The sequence below is a fragment of the Macrobrachium rosenbergii genome, chromosome 10 (assembly GCF_040412425.1).
Source record: "Macrobrachium rosenbergii isolate ZJJX-2024 chromosome 10, ASM4041242v1, whole genome shotgun sequence".
Taxonomy (NCBI): domain Eukaryota; kingdom Metazoa; phylum Arthropoda; class Malacostraca; order Decapoda; family Palaemonidae; genus Macrobrachium; species Macrobrachium rosenbergii.
Window position 1 is genome coordinate 50,108,400 of NC_089750.1, and position 20,618 is coordinate 50,129,017.

Below are 20,618 nucleotides of genomic sequence, written 5' to 3' on the forward strand. Positions count from 1 at the left end.
CGCCTCCAAGTTGAATTATGAGTACAGTTGCCAAGTTGCCACATTTTATTGTGGTCCACACGAGTTTCGCCGGTAAAGGACCTTTAAGAAATATATATTACTCCCTCTAAAACTAAGATAACTGGTATTACACAGGAAATTTAAAACACTTATTTCTTTACAAATCCAAAGTACTGCTTCAAATTCTTAACAGATCACACTTGAACGACTCCGAAGTCTCAGATCGGACATCATTTTCGTCAGTACAGACAGAAAGGTAACTTGTTAGCCGCTTCAAACATCCTGAAACTAACCAAACCAAATTACCATGTACTGAAATATCCATACCACTATATGAACAGAGATATAAACAACGCAAAGTCAAAATATTTTATTGACAAATCAGTACAAAAGTATACGTCATGTATAAGTGATAAATACGGAATTACAATACATTTACCATGATTACTTCATATTGACGTATTGGGAATAAAATTATATCACAAGATTCCATAAAGGCATTATTATAATTGAGCACTTCAAGAAAATCATCACAGATATATCAAGAAATTTCTCTTAGCTAAAGTGAAATTAGAAAGTGCACTTTCAGCATAAGAGAATCCTACCTTCATAAAAGTGCAAAGAAAAATTAAAACTTGAGAGTCAAAAGGAGAAATGAACATATTTCCACCCCTTCAAATTCTGAGCTTCATGTATTCACTAATTAACTGATACAACCAACAACTTTCTCAAGTACGAAAACAACAATCAAGCATAAGAGAACAATGTAATCTCATCATATATAAAGCACAATTAAACAAGAATGCAATCTCAAAGGCATGAAAATTCAGTTTTACTCATTAAAAATACCACACTTAAACTTCCGCACTTTCCATTGTCTTCCTCACGTTCTCAAGTCAGGAGAATGATATACGTTAAAACATAACCACATGCTCAACGATGATTTAAAAAATTGTAACGAACAAGGTCAAATTATTACATATATATAAAAAATTAATTTGCCGACCCAGCGAATCTCCCACTTCGACGCTTGTTCAATTTTTTGGCAGACTTCGAAAGGTCAGGCAAATCTGGCAACACTGTTTCTTCGTTATCTGAGACCTCTCCCTCCTCCAGGGGCTCATCATCACTTGCCTTCCTTTTCTTTGCTAACTCGGTTTTGCTGGGAGTCTTCGATGGGGCTCGCGTGGTGCGCCGTCTGGAAGGAGTTTCCACTGCTTTTTTCGCAGGCTGACTCTTAATTTTGGCAGGCGTTTTCAACGTTCGCTTAGATGGAGGGACAGCTGCCTCCTCATCGTCTAGAGTTATCGCCACTACATCGTCTTCTGACTCCTCTGCAGCTGCTTCCGCCTCGGTGGGCTCTTCCGCTGCTGCATCCGTCTCGGTAGGCTCTTCTGCTACTGCTTCCTCCTCAGTAGGCTCTTCCGCTACTGCTTCCTCCTCGGTAGGCTCTTCTGCTACTGCTTCCTCCTCGATAGGCTCTTCTGCCGCTGTTTCTGTCTCATTGGGATCTTCCGCTGTAGCTGTTACCTCCGCTTCGACTGGTTCTTCAACTGCTATTACTCCTGTTTCGGCGGGGTCCGCTACTTCTTCCTCTTCCTGAGTCTCCGTTTTCTTTGGTGTTTTCTGTGGGCCCCTCACAAGCTTGACTTTAAATGGAGTGGTCCCTGGCTGGTTACCAGGTGTTTTCGGCGTTACCTTGGGACTTCCAGTTGGCGTCTTTTTGGGCGGTCTGCCAAGTGGTCTCTTAGGGGGCCTGCCAGGAGATCTCTGTAAAGAAAAAATACCAGAAGTCACATGAAATGCTATACTAAGCGAAGGAGAAATACCAATCTACAAAATAACAGATTAAAAAGCTTTAAGAAAAGGCAGATTGCAATATGAAAACTAAGTGTGGAAACGTAATTGTGTAATTGTCTTTATATGAACAAGGAAACAAGCTAAATCAGAGGCAAAGGTGATATTGCTCTCTCTCTCTCTCTCTATATATATATATATATATATATATATATATATATATATATATATATATATAATTTATATATATTATACAATTCTTTTCAGTGATTATATATATATATATATATATATATATATATATATATGACAATTTTCAGCGTAATTCACACACACAATATAATATTTTCAGTGTAATATACATATATATTACACTGAAATCGAAAATAACAGACTCTTCACCTTCAAGAACGGAATACTAATAATTTTTACCATAATACAAACCATAATATTGTATAACGCAATTAAGTTTTTAAACAATTAAGTAGTTACTAAATATAGTTATGTACTTCATTTAATGAAACTGAACTGGTAGAAATTACTGGGAGTAACGGATTAACAAAAAATATCCAAGTACTTTTTGACAGCTTTTTCTTGCTATTGTCTAAGATTCTCATAATTGTGAAAAATCAGATACCTTCACAGCAATTATCATCAATCAAAATGTATCTACACTATACGTACTGGTATTAGGCTGCTGTATAATACAATAACAAAACATCTTGCCTGTAACCTGTAAAGTCATGTAATTAAAACACACAAGATTTCAAGTTCTTTTTTAACAATGTAATATCTTACACAAATCAAATTAATCGTCTCGGGCCTGTCATATAAAACATTTCTATTACTTAGATGTAACTGCCTGCCAGTCTTCATCAAATGTGACAGCTTTCGCCAGGATGGTTTCGGATGAGTAGTCCGTCCGTCGTCAGACTTCTGGACTATAATACCCTACAATTCAAATTATATGCGACTAAATAATGTAGTGTCTCAGTTCAGCATTGAAGTCATTATACTAAACATTCGCGTTTCCTAATGTTTATATGGTTATGGAAAAGTTGAGGATAGCTTACAGAAGATGGAATATGATGAGTTACGCTGAGGTTCCTTTTTCAGTTCTGTGCATGACGTCATGGGATAGTGTACTTTCCGTTCAGCTAGGAAGCAAGTTTTTTTTTTTTTTTTTTTTTGAAAGCAGCAAGTGTTGCTCTATATTGCAAATGAACAATACCAGTGGTGAAAAGATAAGCTTCTACCGTTTAGCCAAGGATTTCGAACTATGTAGGAAGTGAATAAACATAAGCGGAACTGATATCAATCTCAAAAATGCAAGTATTAATAAAATTTTCATTAGATTTCTAATGCAAAAAAAAAAAAAAAAAAAAACTGGTTAAGACTGGATGAGTGACTGGTTAAGACTGGATGCAGGCCCCTGTGTTAATCGAGAGAGAGAGAGAGAGAGAGAGAGAATCTCATTAAAATTGTTTTCATGAGTAGTCCGTCCGTTATTATATGTGGACGGGGCTTAACGAAGATGACATTCAGCTTATGGGGAAAATTTTCTAATAAAAAAAAAAAAGCATGCATACGAGTACGCCAACTGTTTTATTACTGGAGAGAGAGAGAGAGAGAGAGTACAAGTATGTTTTTCGTTCATATGAATAAGCCTCGTTGAGAGCGCTTTAACCCCCGCCCCCCCGCTTAAGGCACGGCGTCCGGTTAGGTAAGTCTGGTTATGTTATATTCCCTCTGAAATGCCTACTAAGCCTATAGTAGCCTTGGCCAGGACCAACGGGTGGTCTTGTCTTGACCCCTCACTCTGCATTCGCTTTTCGGCCTATTTCACATGGTAATGAAAGGGAAAATTATAGTCAGCATACGAGAGAGAGAGAGGAATACATGCTCGCTCGCTCTCTCTCTCTCTCACACGCACAATATATATATATATATATATATATATATATATATATATATATATATATATATATATATATGTATAGAGAGAGAGAGAGAGAGAGAGAGAGAGAGAGAGAGAGAGAGAGAGAGAGAGAGAGAGAGAGCATGTATGTCTCTCTCTCGTATGCTGACTATAATTTTCCCTTTCATTACCACTGCCAAGGCCAGACCACCCGGTGATCCTGACCAAGGCTGCTATAGGCATAGTAGGCATTTCAGAGGCAATATAATATAAATAGACTTAAATAAACCTAACCTAACCGGACGCCGTGCCCTAACTGACGGTGGGGGGGAGGGGAGGAGAAGAGTAAAGCTCTCTCTCTCTCTCATTGGTTCAGTTTCCCTCCCTTTACCATAACAACTAGGCTTATTCATATGAACGAAAAACATTCTTGTACTGTCTCTCTCTCATGTTGACTTTTCCCTTCTTGCCAGTAATAAAACGGTTGGCGTATTCGTATGCATGCTTTTATATATATATATATATATATATATATATATATATATATATATATATATATATATATATATATATATATATATATAACAAAGCTCGTGCACTGTTATACCCCACTACGATATTGCACAATTTGTTACTGGAGTTGGGAATAAGATAGAGAAAAATTATAAATATTGGGGATTTAGCCCAAAGGATATTCTTAATATGGATTGAGTAGAAATCTTGATGTTCCTAATGAAATTTTATGTTTAGAATTCATCTAAGAATGAAAATGTTAAAGAAAGACATATTGCATACAAACGGAATAAAATGTAAAAATAGTTAGTAATTTTGGACACCCATTTGACTGAAACAGACAAAAACAGAGAGAGAGAGAGAGAAAATGTTTCAGCCAGCACTGTTCCAAGTGACGTCATCGAACGAAGTCGTTGGCTAATCTCGGGAAACTACAAAGGTTACTCGCCTTATCTGAGGTCTATTCCATCTGGTGCCTGAGCATATGAGTAACTACAAATACGTCTAAATCATGAAACAACACTTAGGAGAGCATTTCATTTAGAAAATTGAGCGATGAGAATTTAAGTTCCTTTTCAGTGAAACTATGCAATACTTCTCAAACAGCCTTTTCGCTGAGAACTAGACAAAAATTTACTACGCTATCAAGAAAAAATTATGGCTTACACGTGAAAATGAATAATAATGAAATGAACATAATAATTAGAAAAAAAAAGAAACCGCAGTGCCATTGCCTTGCTTAAGCTTCCTGGAATGTCAGACTACTTACCTTGGGAGTTTTCCCTGGGGTTGTCCTCGATGCGTTGGATGTCCCCGGGGTTTTAGGGGTTCCTTTAGGAGTTCTTTTTTTCTTTGCTGACCTTTGGGGAGTCACCCCACCGGCGATCATCACTTCATTCACGTATCCAAAATCATCATTCTCTTTATCTTTATTCTTAGTTACAACAGCTTTCTTATTCTTCTGGCTCAGGTACTCGTCTAATTCCATATCTAGTTCGGCAGCTGTGGGTAATCGGCCCACGGTCTTGCCATTCCCTAAAACGGCTGGGCGTCCTCGTGGCTTCGTAAGGCCACCGAAACCCTTGGGGCCGCTTTCAAGGCGCTTCAGTCCCTTTGGCGGCCTTCCTCTGGTAGGCACATTTACCTGGGACAAAGGATTACGGCCATTCGACATGTGGTTAGGTCCAAAGGACAGCCGCATCTTAACAGGGAGGGTTTTCTGCACACCGAAAGCCCCATGTGGGGCTCCTTCGACGGTGATTGTCATGGGGCGCCCGTCGAAGGGGACACCGTTGTAACGGCGGGCAGCTTCGGCAGCATTATCATGGTTCAAAAACACGACGTGGGCTGTGCCTAATGAATAGCCCCAGCAGTTATAGTGCACGGCAACTTCTCTTATGCTTCCAAACTCGCTGAACAACTCGCAGATATCAGAATCGGTCACATTGTGGTCAAGGTTCGTTATCAGCAGCTTTGTCGATTTACTTGGGTTCGTGTTTTCTTTGGCGACAAGCAAAGGACCGGCTAATAACGATCGTTTTATTTTACCGGGTGTCGGAGCGCTTTTCTTCGCACTACGAGTAACTTTCATGTTTAAATAAAGTACGTTAAACACTGTAAAACTATTGAAATAAGTATAAGAAAGGATGAAATTCGTAGGTGCACGCGCACTACCTCCAACAACGAGATGGGGAGACGAACTGGTCTGGCTGGCGGAAATTTAAATCCCGGATACCGGAATCTTCTCTCTCCCGCCCTTACGATGGTGCGAGCTGATTGGATGATCTAGAAGAGCTCGCCCAATCAGGTACGCGCAACTGACAAAACGCTCAACTAGAGTATTTTTATTTAATCATGTTTTCGAGATATATTTTTATAACAAAGAGGCAACATTTAAATTTTTATAATTCAATTTCATTTGTTTTGGCGAGTTGGGTTACCAATGCAATACAAAGAAGATATATTAAAAAGAATAATATACAACATAGCATCTCTCCTTATACCGTTTTGGAGGACGATGACTGTGGAAGTCTTTGAAAAAGGCTAAAACATCTTTAGACGTTTAAATTTTCCAGCTTTGGGAGCTCATATTTTTATTGTATATCATTTTTTATAGAGTTTTTCCTTATCATTTCATCCCAAAAATCGCATGACGTATATGTCATTCGCAAAAGTTTAAACATGAGGGTCCCATGTTATTTAAAGGTATAACGGTGACGTTTTCATGTTAAGAACGTCAGTTATACAGTACACACATGCAAATTTTATTTACTTGCTCTTACAAGCTTTTGGGTGTGCGTTTTAATTTTTAAATGTCTTCCACTGAGGTGTTACTGATATTAGATCACGTAACATATTTTTTCTTTTTAATTGGATCACTGATTGTCGTAGCTCTGATAAGAGCTGAAGCTTATCGCAGGCTTCTTGATGAATTCAATAACTGACTTAAGTCTTTTTGTGTGAAAATATATTTAAAGCGTAATTTCTCCAGATCAGGTCTGATCCAGGGGAGGCAAATGCCTGCTTTGCCGTCCCATCCCACTCTAGCAGGCGACCATTATCGGTTACTGATAAATCACCTTAGGCTTTACTAACCGGCAGCACCACAATTGTACGACTGTCAACAGAAAAAAAATAGACACAAGACTTTGAACACAATAGCAAATATGGAGCTAAGTAAATCTTCACCTACTTCACAATGATTACTGAACCTTGTCTAATGTTCATATCTCTATGGTAAACAACAGACCAATGGCGGATGTTTACGGAGCCACCAGTTAATCTGTGTGTCGTATCATAATGAAGGTATCGTTGTTCCGGCGCAATCTAACCGTAAGGTTTTGTGTTTCCTGAGTTGCATGTAGAAAACTATACATGTTGGGTTTCTTTTCAAATGTCTGCAAAACTGTAAACACTTGCGTTGAGGTTTAATTCGGAAATATGTTGATTAACTAGTTTAATGCTCTCCTCTCTCTCTCTCCGTCACAAATGATAGAAGGCTGTTGTTGCATCATCGGAAGCCCACTGCCAATGAATATTTGATTTTCAGACGAAATCGCATATCTTTTAATTTCGAGATTTGGGACGAGCTAATGTACTATACCTACGAATAATTGGCTCAAGGCAGTTAATTGTAATTTAGTAAATATTTTTTCATTGTTCCACTCCGGCAACTTAAGGTGAGGATCTCTACTCGACCTTTTAACTTTCGGAAGCTTTGAGGCAGATGGTGGGAGGCCTGGGGCCCACTCTGGTGGGAGGCCCCTTTCCAACTCCTATTGCATACACTACAAACTATACTCTAATTAATCTAGTAGCCAAAATACAGTAATACTAATATATTAGTAGGACAGTTTTATTTAGGAAATACTACAATGGGACTATTCTTCTGAGGTTATTGATATGCATAAACGCAAAATAAAATAAGCATAAGTTGTTCTTACCATATTTTTTAACACATATACAGTTATAATTATTTATATAAAAACAATAATGTAACTAACACATATAATTATAATAGCTCATTCTTTCTTATGGAGTTGTATGTATAGCCAGGATTACTTTCTCGACACTTTTCTTTATTTTTTTTATTGCAAATTCACTAATGATTTCGTTGAAGTCCAGTTCACGCAATATATCTGACTCGAGGCTCATTATAGTCAGATTTACCAGACGTTTCTGTTTCATGGATGTCCTTACTCTATTTTCAATTAATTTTAGCTTTGAGAAAGAGCGCTCCCCACTGCAGTTTGACACCATGAAAACAAGGTATATTCGTAGAGCTATCTCTATATTTGGGAAAGTGTCCTGCACACCCTTGTCCAATATAAGTCTATACAGGAAAAGCTCAGTGCTGGTATCTGTTGGCTCCACATCTGTGAATATATTAGCAAATGTTACAAACTGGCACAGTTCCTCCTTAAATGTAATATCCAAGTCATCTGGATATGCCCTGGCGAGTTGCTCTGATGTGTCGTGAAGTTCGTCTGAAGAAAGCTTTTGCAGATGTCTAAAAAAACTAAATTGACTTGATATCTGTTTGTATGCTTCCAGACGTTGGTCGAGAGAGGAGATAAATTGATCAATGATAGGCAAGAAAGTTTGTGTTCTGTATTTTTCAGAAGGGCCGAGTTGTACTTCTGCATGTCCATAATCCAATGGGTTAAGTCTCACATAGCGGTGCTTCTGCCGATTTTCTGTCTGCTTATAGTATGCTGAACCAGACTGAGACAGCTGTTCACCTTTTTCATAAGTGTGGAGGAGTCACGCTTTGATGCAACATAGTCTTTCAAGCTAGTCAGTGATGCCACAGCAGTATTTAGATCAAGTTTTGCGTGTTGTAGAGTTTTATTAGTTGCATCTGTTCTTTGCAGAATATCATTCCAGAAGGTGGTGTAAATTCCTGTTTCAAGCTGATTCATCTGTTTTAACAGTCCTTCTGCTTCACAGCGTACACACCTTTTTTCTTCAATGTCATCAACAATATGTTTAAGTACCTCCTTAATCTGCTCATAATCATGCTTAAGAGCCTTAGTTGCATCAGCTCTGCAGGACCAGCGCATTGTTGTGACACGTTTAAGAGTCAATGATGAATCATTATTCTTTAAAGCCTCATCCAGAAGTTGATACCGATGGGTTGAAATTGTGAAGAAGACAAACAGCTTTTCAAGGAAGTCAAAAAAATGTACAGCACTTGAGCAGCATTCTACAGTATTTTTACCAACCGGGTTAAGTGAATGTGCTGCACAAGGAATCCAGGATGCAGGACTGCTCTCCTCTCTCACTTTGGCTTGAAGACCATTGTATTTACCACTCATTGCTGATGCATTGTCTTAGCTTTGTCCACGGCAGTTTCCAAGGTCTAGGTCATGTGTGTTCAAAAATTCCATCAAACCATTGAACATATCTTCAGCACCATGCCCTTTGTTTGCCATAAAGGTTACAAAGCGTACCACAGGTCTATCTTTCTCCATGTACCTCAATACAAGGGTCAGTTGGTCAATGTGGGCTGCATCAGGTGTGGAGTCCAAAGAGATCGAGTAGTATTTTGACTTCTTTACTCTAGAAATAATTTCTTTGAGGAGTTGTTCACCCATTATGCTGATAACTTCTTCCATTATTGTAGATGTCAAATAGTTTGTGTGACCCTTTCCACGATTGGCTTCAGTTTTGATATGATGTGCAAGAGTGTCATCGTACTGGGAAATAAATTCAAGAATACCTAGAAAGTTTCCATTTCTAGGTGAACCAACCAATTCGTTGTCCCCTCTAAATGCTAAGCCCCGCTCAGCAATAAAGTGAATAACGCTAATTACTCGTTTCAATACTGATCTCCAATACTACTCCAGATGTTCAACCTGTTGTATCAGTTCTGTATCCACACGCCCAATTGCTTTTAACCTCCTATTGAAAGCAACTGTAGCCTTCAGATGTTCTGCTGACTACTCATGATTATGTAGACGTTCGTGTGAATGTTTCCAATCACAGAATCCGGTAGACGAGAGCAGAGAAGACTCAGATTCTTCTGTATTTAAGCTCATCAATCTGTACGTAAAGCAGTAAACACATCCCTTTGAGGGAGAGAAGCATAACCAGTTCCTTGTTATGACTTCCCCATTATGATTTTGACGACGGAAGAGCCCAAGCGTACACATTCTTGGATTGCGATCCTTTCTAGGTTGCTGCTTCGAGTGTGCGGAGAACAATCTTTCATCACAGTGCTGAGCTGTTGATACACCCCTTTTCAGCCAGTATTCACGCATCTGCTCCGAAATAATGGATGGCCAAAGTCCAATGTCATTGCCCCCTGGTGGGCCCTCAACTTCAGCGTCTGAAAGACATGGGTCACTATCAGCCTCCATTTCTTTATCTTCTTCAGTTGGACCCATTACTATTTCTGCATTTTCTTTGTCAGGAGCAGTGGCTTAGTTAGCCATTTCCGCAGACTGATCAGGTTCTGCACTCTCATTACTCATTCCTGGCATTTGTCTTGGTTGAGGTTGAACAGTGAAGAACTGGTCCAATTTTCTAATTTTTCCCATTTCTTCTGCTGATTTTGTTTTTATTGCTTCCTTTGCTTTACGTCATTTTTGAAGCCCCAGACTCCCAACTTCTTTTGCGGTGCCTATGTGTCTCTTTCTCGATTGTCCATGCTGCTAGTAAATTGTAATCTGAAAATATATGAACTGACCATACTCACCATAAAATTGAAAATCTAACCTAATTAACAAAAAACTTTTGACATTTCGAATAATCGATTGATTGCCTAATGCCTATTGCCTAAATCAGTGATAAAAATTTTTTTTTCGTAATTTCTCAACATTCGTAAATTTCGTAATTCGTCCATGCCCCATATGGCTTCCTGGCTAGTAATAGGTTTCGAATGCCTGATTACACTGAATAGTGAATGACAAAAAAAAAAAAAAAAAGCAAGAAACAAAAATACGAAAAAAAGACGACCTCACTGTAATGCATGATTGTTTTGACTAGGGATAATTAAGTTAAATAAAAATGTACCATCGCTAGACACCACTGTAATGATAGAATTTTTTAATAGGTATTATTGATGAGAAAAAAAATATATCATCGTTAAGTCAGCCAGTGTGATGAAAGAATTTTGATACTAAAGAGAGTAATGAAGTGTAGGTATGCTGCCACCAGCCTGGGAATCTATAAGGATATCTCAGGCAGAAGAACATATAAGGTATAAACGAGAAATGAATATTAACTTAAACTTAAATTTATTTGACTAGAAGGAACAAATTAAATTGGATATTATTTATACTTTAATTAATTATGAGAGTAATACCCGAGGTATTTTAATTGAATGTCCTTCGGAGGTTAAAGTTATTTGGTTATATATAAGTTGTTAATATATCAGTTGTTAAAGTTATTTTAAAAATATATAAATAGATCAGAAGGTTACATGTGCATAAATAAGATTGGCTAAGGCATAAAATAGTCCTATCAGATTTAGATTCCTAAAATTCAAGAAAAAACAATAGATAAATATACTTACAAAAGATTAATATACAAAACAAACAACTTGGCAAGGTCTTTTCGTCACCAATCAGCTGATTGTGACGAAACAAGCCTGTGGTGGCGTCATTATATAAACTACATTAAATGGGTGATGGGTGAGTATGAAATGGAAATTTACAGATGAGCAATAATGAAAATTTACAGATGAAAAATGGATGAATAATGGATGATGGATTTAATTAACATGAATGAATCTAAATACAATTGATAACAGCGCCACCACGTTACTATTTTCACCTGCTTGATTTATTTCTGCATTATCAAAAGTTTACTGGCTTACCTTTAAATATGTGCTACACTTATATAGCTAATAGTTAGTTACCTTGACCAAAAGACTAGTATAATGTGCTAAAAAAAATAGCTAACCAGGTGAATCGGCCTAACCAACCTGTTTATTACTGATAACCTTGATCAATTTCTATTCTAGTGGAAGCTAAACAAGAATCATTATGGTGATTTATTTACAAGTAGCTACACGCCTTTCACTGTGGCAATTTTTACCAGTCTCATAGGGTAAATGACTCAACACTATACACCTCGAATGGCACACTCAGCCTCACTCCAATGACACTCACAAGCAAAGCAAAACAGAGACTGAACTCACTGAAGAACAGAAGCACAGAACAGAGCAGCAGCTGCTTCTAGAAGTGTTGTTTGTTTGTTGGGTGTGTTTACACTGTCAGCTGTGATGTGTTACGTGTATTGTACGCGACGCGTCAGAGCCCCTCTCTCTCTCTCTCTCTCTCTCTCTCTCTCTCTCTCTCTCTCTCTCTCTCTCTCTCTCTCATCTTATGGGAATTTTATGTTATTCGGTATAGATTTTTCAAGATTTCCGGGATTTTAACTTTTTTTCAAGCTTTCAAGACCATGATCAATTTTTCAAGATCTTGAAAAATTTTTCAAGCGCTGGCAGCACTGGAGGGGAGGAAGAGGAAGAGGGTTTCAGAGCGAGTGACTTTTTATTCGATCACAACTTAAGCTTAGATCTCACTTCCTGCTTTATTGGCTTGGCAATTGTTTAGTTATGATTAATGACTGAGAAGGGGAAAGATGTTTAACGTAATTACTATCTGTCACAAGTTAAAATATATAATGTCTTCTTACTCTTGGAAACTTTTAACATTGTAGCCGGAGGCTAATTCTTCGAACATTTCTTCTGAACACTAGGGAACCGTAAGCGTGACCAAGAGGTGCTAAATAATGAGCAGGAGAAAAGTTACTGCTATTTTATTCAGGACGCAGGCCGTTTACATAGCGGCCTACTGACGTCACACAGAGGAATACAATGGAATCTTGGTGACCTGAGGTCAATTACTCTCGACAATAATTAAAATGGATACCCCCAAGACGTGGGTAACGTCTGATTAGTCCAGGTATCTGCTGGGACGTTGGAGAGTGCCGCGCCTCCGCAAAGTGAGCTGGGGGTTGCGGTGTGAGTGGGAGCAGCTGGCTGTGGGCATGGCTGGTTGCTTTCGGGGGCGGCCCTGTGTCCGTCTTTTGAGGTGGCCCAGCTGCGGAGGCAATGGCTCTCGAGGAGGGCGCTGCATGGTGCCGCCTGCTGCTTCCTCCAGGGGAGCAGGCTTGAGGCGGTCAATCGACACCCAGTTGTCCTTCCCATACAGGGCGAGGCGGAAGGCTTTGTTGTTCCTCTCAAGCACGCAGAAGAGCCCCCAGTGGGGCCTGGTTAGTGGGGGGCGGACGGCGTCTTACCTGACGAAGACGTGGGTGGTGGACGACAAGCCGGGAGGTGTGAAGGTGGTAGACCTGTCAGTGTACGTCCGCTGGCAAGGGGCGAGCTTCCCGACTATGTCATGGAGCCTCTGAACTGACGGGTTGTGCCGATCTTCCGTAACTAGTTCGCCCGGGACTATGAGGGGCTCCCCGTAGATTTTCTCTGCTGCGGACAGGTCGCTGTTGGCTCTGGGGGTGGTTCTCAGCCCGAGGAGGACCCAAGGCAGCTGGTACTTCCAATCCTCGGCGGTGCAGTGGGCCATGAGGGACGCCTTCAGGGACCTGTGGAATCTCTCCACCAATCCGTTGGCTGCGGGGTTGTAGGCGGTGGTAGTGTGGTGAGATGTCCCCAGCAGGCGTGCCAGGGTGGACCACATCTCGGACAGGAAGGCCGGGCCCCTGTCGGTGGTTATGTGGTTCGGGACGCCGAACCGGCTGATCCAGCTGGAGAGGAGGGACTCGGCGCACGCGCTGGCGGTGGCTGCCTGCATGGGCGTTGCTTCAGGCCACCTGGTTGAGCGGTCGATGATCGTCAGGAGATATCTGGCCCTGCCTGACAGGGGAAGAGGGCCTACGACGTCGATGTGTATGTGACCAAACCGCCTCCCCGGCTGGGGAAACTCGCCTACCCCGAACTCGGTGTGACACCCTATCTTGCTGGTTTGGTACCGGATACACTGTCTTGCCCAGGTCCTCGCGTTCTTCCACATCCCATGCCAGACGAACTTCTCCGTCAGCAGCTTGGCCATCGTCCTGCCGGAGGGGTGGGACAGCCCGTGGATGATGTCGAATACCAGATGGCGGCGGGAGGTGGGCTCCAGGGGGCGAGGCTGGCTGGTGCTGACGTCGCACAGGAGTTTTGGTCCCCTGGGGACGAGGGCCACGTCCTTCCACTTCAGGGACGTGATGGTGGTGCGGTAGGCTGGAGTCTCTGGGTTGGCGGTCTGCTCCCAGGTGAGGTCCTCGTAGTTGATCCTGAGCTGCACTGCGTTGAGCTTGATTCTGGAGAAGGTGTCTGCTACAGGATTCTTCCTGCCAGGGAGGTACTTGATTGAGCAGGTGAACTCGCGATGGCCGCAGGGTGCCGCTGCTGCCTGGAAGACTATGCATCCCCTTGCTTGGTGAAGGCTTGGACCAGCAGCTGGTGGTCCGTCCAGATTGTGAAGGGCGTACCTTCCAGGAGGAACTTGAAGTGCTGTACCACCCGATACACTGCACAGAGTTCCCTGTCGAAGGTGCTGTAGAGGGCCTTCGCGGGGCTGAACTTTTTGCTGAAGAAGGCGATGGGCTGGGGGGCGCCGGTGACGATCTGCTCCAGGACGGCCCCGCAGGTGACATTGCTGGCATCCGTTGTCAGTTGGAGGGGGGTGTTGGGGTCCTGGTGGGCCAAGGCGGTTGCCTCGGTGAGGGCGGCCTTCGTGAGGAAGAAGGCCTGCTGCTGGTTGGGTTCCCACACTAAGGATTTCGGTTGGCCCTTCAGGATCTCCGTCAGGGGGGCCATGGTGTGTGCGATCCTGGGGATCAACCTCCTGTAGTAATTGACCATCCCGAGGAATTCCTGTACGGCCTTAACGGAGGTAGGGGTGGGGAACCTGGTGATGGCTGCGACCTTTGATACGAATGGGCGGACGCCATCCGGGGATATCTCGTGGCCTAGGAAGTCAGCTTTTTAGACGCCAAAGGTGCACTTGTCAAATCTGATGACAAGGCCATTCTCCTGCAGGCACTGCAGGACTGCCTGGATGTACCGCAGGTGCTCTTTGGGGGACCTGGAAATAATTAGAATATCGTCCACGTAACATACGCAGAAGTTCAGGTCCCCTAGGATGCTGTCCATCAGCTTCTGGAAAGTTGCCCCTGCGTTCCTCAGGCTGAAGGTGGAGAAGGCGAAGACATAGGACCCGAAGGGCGTGATGATGGCGGTTTTCGGGATATCCTCTGAAGCAACTGGTACCTGGAAGTAAGATTTTAAAAGGTCTAATTTAGAGAATATTTTGGTTTCGTGAAAGGAGGCCGTGAGATCTTGCATGTTTGACAGAGGGTAGTGATCAGGTTCAGTTCCGAGGTTGAGCCGCCTGTAGTCGCCGCAGGATCTCCAGGAACCATCCGGTTTCTGCACCATGTGGAGGTGAGAGGCCCACGGGTTGGAGGTCTTTCTGCATATGACCATCCGCTCCATCTTGGCGAAGGCGTCCTTGGCCTCCTGAAGGCACCGAGGGGAAGCCTCCGGAACTTTGCGTGCACTGGGGGCCCCTTCGTCTTGATGTGATGGTAGATTCCGTGCTTTGCTGGGGCTCCGGGTACCTGACAGAGCTCGGGCTTGAACACGTCGGGGAACTCCTTCAGCAGCTTGGCGTACTGGTGTGTGGCGATGGAGCAGATGGTAGGCACGCTGGGTCCCGGTGCCAATGGGAGGGACTGGCAGGAGTCAGTGTCGAGAAGACGTTTGTGACCAACGTCGACTGCCAGCCCGAAGTGGGCGAGGAAATCTGCACCCAGGAGCGGGGTCCTTACTTCCGCGACGATGAAGTTCCACATATATCTCCGGCCAAGGATGGAGATCAACAGGAGCCTGGTGCCGTAGGAGAGGATGGGGGACCCATTGGTGGCTGTCAGGAAGGCAGCCGGGTCCGGCGGGCGCTTGCAGTCCTCCCTGGATGGTGGAAATACTGAACGAACGGCCCCGGTGTTGACCAACATCATCCTGCCAGAGATGGTGTCGCCGATGTAGAAGCCTAATGGTTTTGAGCTCCTAGGTTCCTCTGCTGCCATGGCGGCCTGTTCTGTTGGCCGCCGCCTCCCCCGTTTTTTGGATGGGTGAATGAACAAGGGGGTTGGCAGTTCCGGGCGTCCTTGCCGTACCGCTGGTGGTAGTAGCAAGGGCCCGGTGGGTTTTTCTTGTGGTGATACCCTGGCTGCCTTCTGGTGATGGTGCTTATCTCCTCCTCTGCGCCATCCTACAGCTGAAGGGAACTGATGGGGTGTGCGTCTGTGGATGCCCGCTTCACTGCCCTTGCGGAGTCGGTCAGCCGCTGCCCCGTCCTAATCAGGTCCTCGAGCGGCATGGTGTAAGGGTCGAGGATCTGCGTTCGGACCTCCGGGAGGAGCTGATGGCAGAGGATCTCCCTCGATAGGCTGATCTCAGACTGCCTACCACTGCTGTCGGTGCCGGGAAGGGTGGGGAGGTTCTGGATCACGCCCGAAGTCTCCAGGATGTTCTGGTCATGCCGCGGGCTGGTGACAAGGTCGAGGGCGTGGGCAGCCCTCTCGGCGATCGGCAGGGAGCAGGTCTCGACGAGGGATGTTTTCAGGTGGTGGTAGGTGACTGGGCATGCGGCAGACACCCATGGGATGAGTTTCCTGTAGACCTCCTCCGGCAGGGCGTTGATTACGGCGTCGGCTTGTAGCACCTCATCCGTGAGTCCCGCCAGTCTGAACTGTCCCTCGACCCTGTGCAGCCATGATGTTGGGTTGCCGTGTGTGAAGGGCGGCAGCTTTATGGCGAGGGCGGCTTTAGTTTGCTCTGCCGGGAAGGGCAGCGTGTGGGGCACTGGTAGCAGTGTGGAGGAGCGCATGATTCTTGGCGCAGGGGAGGGCGCGGGCGATATGTGCGGGAGGTAGACGTCTGAGTCCACAAGGTTCACAGTTAACTGAACGTGGGAGGGAATGTCCGCGTCCATGCTCACTATTGCCCTCTTAATTGGAGTGGGATACTCGCATCAATACCCACTTGGGAGCGTGCTGTGTGAGTCCGCTAATGACGCTGGTGATTTACCGACGAGAGTCAGCATGCCCGAATGCTGGTTACAGCGCTGTATTTAGTCCGTTAGGGGCGTGGGGTAGTTCATGGAGCCGAGACTAGGTCGCCGTCTGAGTCCGCTAATGGCTCCAGGAACCACTCCAGGGTCACCACTTTTAAGAGGTGCTAAATAATTAGCAGGAGAAAAGTTACTGCTACTTTATTCAGGATGCAGGCCGTTTATAGAGCAGCAGACTGACGTCACACAGAGGAATACAATGGAATCTTGGTGACCTGAGGTCAATTAATCTCAACAATAATTACAATGGATAAATACAAGTTGAGTTAAAAGAAAATGGACAATGGCTGATCTAACAATATTCTAATACATGTGCAAAAGAGACGTATACAAAATAAGTTGGTAACAGGTACAATTTTACATAGATAAGCCTGGTTGATTCAGTATGGCAGATTCTGCTTGACCCGCTCCTATAGGAGCGGTATAGAAAACGGGTTGTTCATCATAGAAGACCAGCATAGCGGGGACTTTACATGACTATCGTAACCCGTTATTATAATTAAGTCAATTTAGATATACTTATAGATGCTATTATCTCGCGTGAGACATATAGATTAATGAGTTAGGTTGTATTCTAACTATGACACGTCTTAGAAACTTGATTTGGCCATAATACAAAGAATACTGAGGTATGTTATTTTGCAGCCACAAATCATTACAATTTGAAACACAATTTACAACCATAGTGACACAAACATTCATAACATTCGTATGTACAAGCATCATGTTATTGTCAAACTTGATAAAATTTTCAATTTGGCTAGTACGGGTAATATAAGTGCCCGATTACAATACTAACCTTTATTAAATTAAAATGTATTGTTTTTATTGGTGGGAGGCCCCCTCTTAGTGGGTGGCCTGGGGCCCAGTTCCCTGCCCCCCGCCTTAATCCGGCCCTGCTTTGAGGTAACTGAGTTCATTACCTTAGCATTAGAGGGATAGCATTTTCATTTAACTATGCAAAAAGGGGAAGGCTGGCATACTAAACTAAAAGGAGCTGACAAGTACAAATATATTTCTTGAGTTCCTCGTAACATATTTTCGTTTTTATTTCAGAAGCTATTTGCCAAGCACTCGGGCAATATGAGCTTCCGCACCGATGTTGTATGCCCTACGAAAGTGGGCGTCTGCATTTAGCGAGTTTTGTGTGAGTGTGTGTGTGTGTATTACGTGTACTGGTTGACTGGATGAGATTTAAGTGGTTTACAACTGCTGGTTTCTGTGATGTTATCGTTCCAGTATTTAATTCCTCTACTGAATAAAGGGAAAAAACCATAGAATGCATAATAAAGTTACGAGTATTGAGAAATTTGATAATGATAAATCAAAATATTCCAAATTTTGTTAGAGAAAGGGTTTGCAAGGACACTTCTACATTGTCGTTTCATGGATTTATATTATGGAATTTATACACCATCAACTTCTGTCATGCTCAGAAAATTTATAGGCATTTTGTTTATCACTCTTTTAAATGACTTCAAGAGGTTCTGGTTTTAATAAAAAACTTTAACTATTTTCAATTACTTTATGTGATGGCAATGATAGAAGAATTCTATTTTTTCACCTCTTGTAATATATATATATATATATATATATATATATATATATATATATATATATATATATATATATATATATATATATATATACATACACATATATGTACACACATACATACATACACACACACACACACACACACACACATATATATATATATATATATATATATATATATATATATATATATATATATATATATATATATATATATTATTATAAGGTGATATAATTAAGTGTTTGTAATGTCTCTGTGAAAATTTTTGATTTTTTGCTTACAAGATTCGTCATTTGTTGTGAAGACGACATTTTAAAATGTCTTTTCTTACAGATATGATGTGTGTTATGTAAACTTATGATTCTGTGGGATATTTTTCCCCTTTTGTTTAATCTTTTGAAATTGTATTTTGAAAAGCTTATCAGGTCACTACATCCTGTCTGCCGAGAGAGAGAAAAGGCTCACTTCTCTGTGTTTGTTCAGGTGGCTTAGGGAAAAAGCATCCACTTTGTTATCGTGATGAGCTGTCACCCAGTCAGCGAGTTAACTGTTATGTCTTTATCACTGTGTGCTTATTCCGTCTTTATTAACTCTGCCTATGCCTATTCTGTTCGTAATCTAAGAAAGAGAGATAGAGAAATAGCAAATAAGTGGTCTAAAAGCATCTTTATTTGTTTGCCCAGCTGCCTCAGGCTGACAAAAGATTTTGTAAACCCTGAACCAGGAAGTGTCATTCATAAGTGATAAGGTTGGTTTCACTTCGAGCCCGATCGTGTGTACGAGTATACTTTGTATACATATGTGTAGGTGTATTCATACATGTGTATTCTCTGTGAACACCCTATGTGTATTCTCGGCCTACGAGATTAAAAACCAGTGTCTCCTAAAAGGCATGAGCAGTCTAGTAGAAAGAGCCATTAGACCCAGACCTCTCTCTCTCTCTCTGTAATAGTGTCTGTAAAAGCTCTGTTAAACTCGCAGGAGTGTGTTAATTTTGTAGAAGGGTTCAGGAATATTATTTTGTACAAGTGTTGAAGAGGAGATATATATTGGTGTAATATTTACTAAAGGTAATGTGGTGACTTGAGTTTCGTTAAGGGATATTCTTGGTAAAAGAGAATTGTTGTGTTTGAATAAGTCTTAGAAAGACATGAGTCTAACTTTTCTTTTTATAAGGAAAGTTATATAAAAGATTGATGTAATTTTTAAACACATTATTGGTGATTGTGTATCGCATTCTTATATGTCTGTGCTATTATATTATTGTGATTTTATTGTTGCCGTGTTTTGCTGGTGATTTCTTAGCATTTTGTTAGTGCCTACCTGTTATAGAGATTTTTGGAGAATGTTATGTGGATTTCAATCAGTAATATTTTGGTGACTGTTTGTAATTGTAGAACCAGGTAAAAGCTTGGCACTTAAGTGATAGCTAATAGTTTGATTCATATATAACCAGATTGTTTTCTTGATAAAGCAAAGTTTTGTGAATTAAAATTGATTAAGAGATACTTAAGTCTTACACCATTGTCCATTAATGGTAAATCTTTTGAGATTGTAAACTTTACATATAACTTTTGAACTTAGAAATAAACCTGTTTGTTTAAAGTTTTTAAAACATAGCGTTTCATTTTGATTACCAGTACTTACAGACATTAATGAGTGTGTATAAGGTAAGTGATGTATCTGTTTGTTCACCTGAGACTTATCTAGGTAAAATAGAACCAGAGAGACAGCTACAGTGCTGGTTGAAGTGAAACTCATATTCCATTAATCTGGATATAACTTAATAATTGTTACCTCATCCATAACTTGATAAAGTTACATTGATTTTCTCCAGTGATAAGTAAGTTTATGGGATCATTGTACCTTTGGTGATTCAGTCGACTCTTTGTTATGAGGTTTCAAGTATCTGGTCGATGTGAGGTATCTTTTGGTATTATCATTTGCACAACAGATTTGTTGGCCTATTTGTGTAATAACCAGGTGCTTGATCACTTCGTAACAAAAGATTTGTGGCCAGACCCGGGAAATTAAATCAAAAGATTTGGTGTCCATCGTCCGGGAAATTAATTCAAATGATTTGTTAGCCAGACCAGGGAAATTAAATTAATTGGTGCCCATTGTCTAAGGAGAACTAAACAGAATATCACTCTGGTTTATGATTTGTACTGGTGGTGTTAGGAATATATTTTTGGTAGGAGAATAACCATATAAAAGTGAATTGTAAACCCTTCCTGTTGAG

General features: G+C 41.8%; 2 protein-coding genes across 2 annotated transcripts; both read right to left on the minus strand.

Annotated features, from left to right (window-relative positions):
- Positions 1–355: 355 nt before the first annotated feature.
- LOC136842626 (eukaryotic translation initiation factor 4 gamma-like) lies at positions 356–6,010 on the minus strand. Its single transcript, XM_067110241.1, has 2 exons — positions 4,998–6,010; positions 356–1,770 (listed from the first exon to the last, which is right to left on the minus strand). Exons 1-2 carry the CDS (start codon positions 5,817–5,819, stop codon positions 994–996), a joined length of 1,599 nt encoding a protein of 532 aa, XP_066966342.1. The 5' UTR covers positions 5,820–6,010; the 3' UTR covers positions 356–993.
- A 2,387-nt stretch (positions 6,011–8,397) lies between these two features.
- On the minus strand, positions 8,398–9,045 carry LOC136842331 (uncharacterized). Its single transcript, XM_067109590.1, has one exon. The coding sequence runs from the start codon at positions 9,043–9,045 to the stop codon at positions 8,398–8,400; it is 648 nt and encodes a 215-aa protein (XP_066965691.1).
- Positions 9,046–20,618: the final 11,573 nt, after the last annotated feature.

Bases quoted from the DNA above. Each gene is read 5' to 3' on its own strand.
- LOC136842626 (XM_067110241.1), bottom strand. From the start codon at position 5,819: ATGAAAGTTACTCGTAGTGCGAAGAAAAGCGCTCCGACACCCGGTAAA. The intron at 1,771-4,997 runs GTAAGTAGTCTG...TTTTCTTTACAG, and splicing joins CCCCAGGGAAAACTCCCAAG to AGATCTCCTGGCAGGCCCCC.
- LOC136842331 (XM_067109590.1), bottom strand. From the start codon at position 9,045: ATGAGTGGTAAATACAATGGTCTTCAAGCCAAAGTGAGAGAGGAGAGC.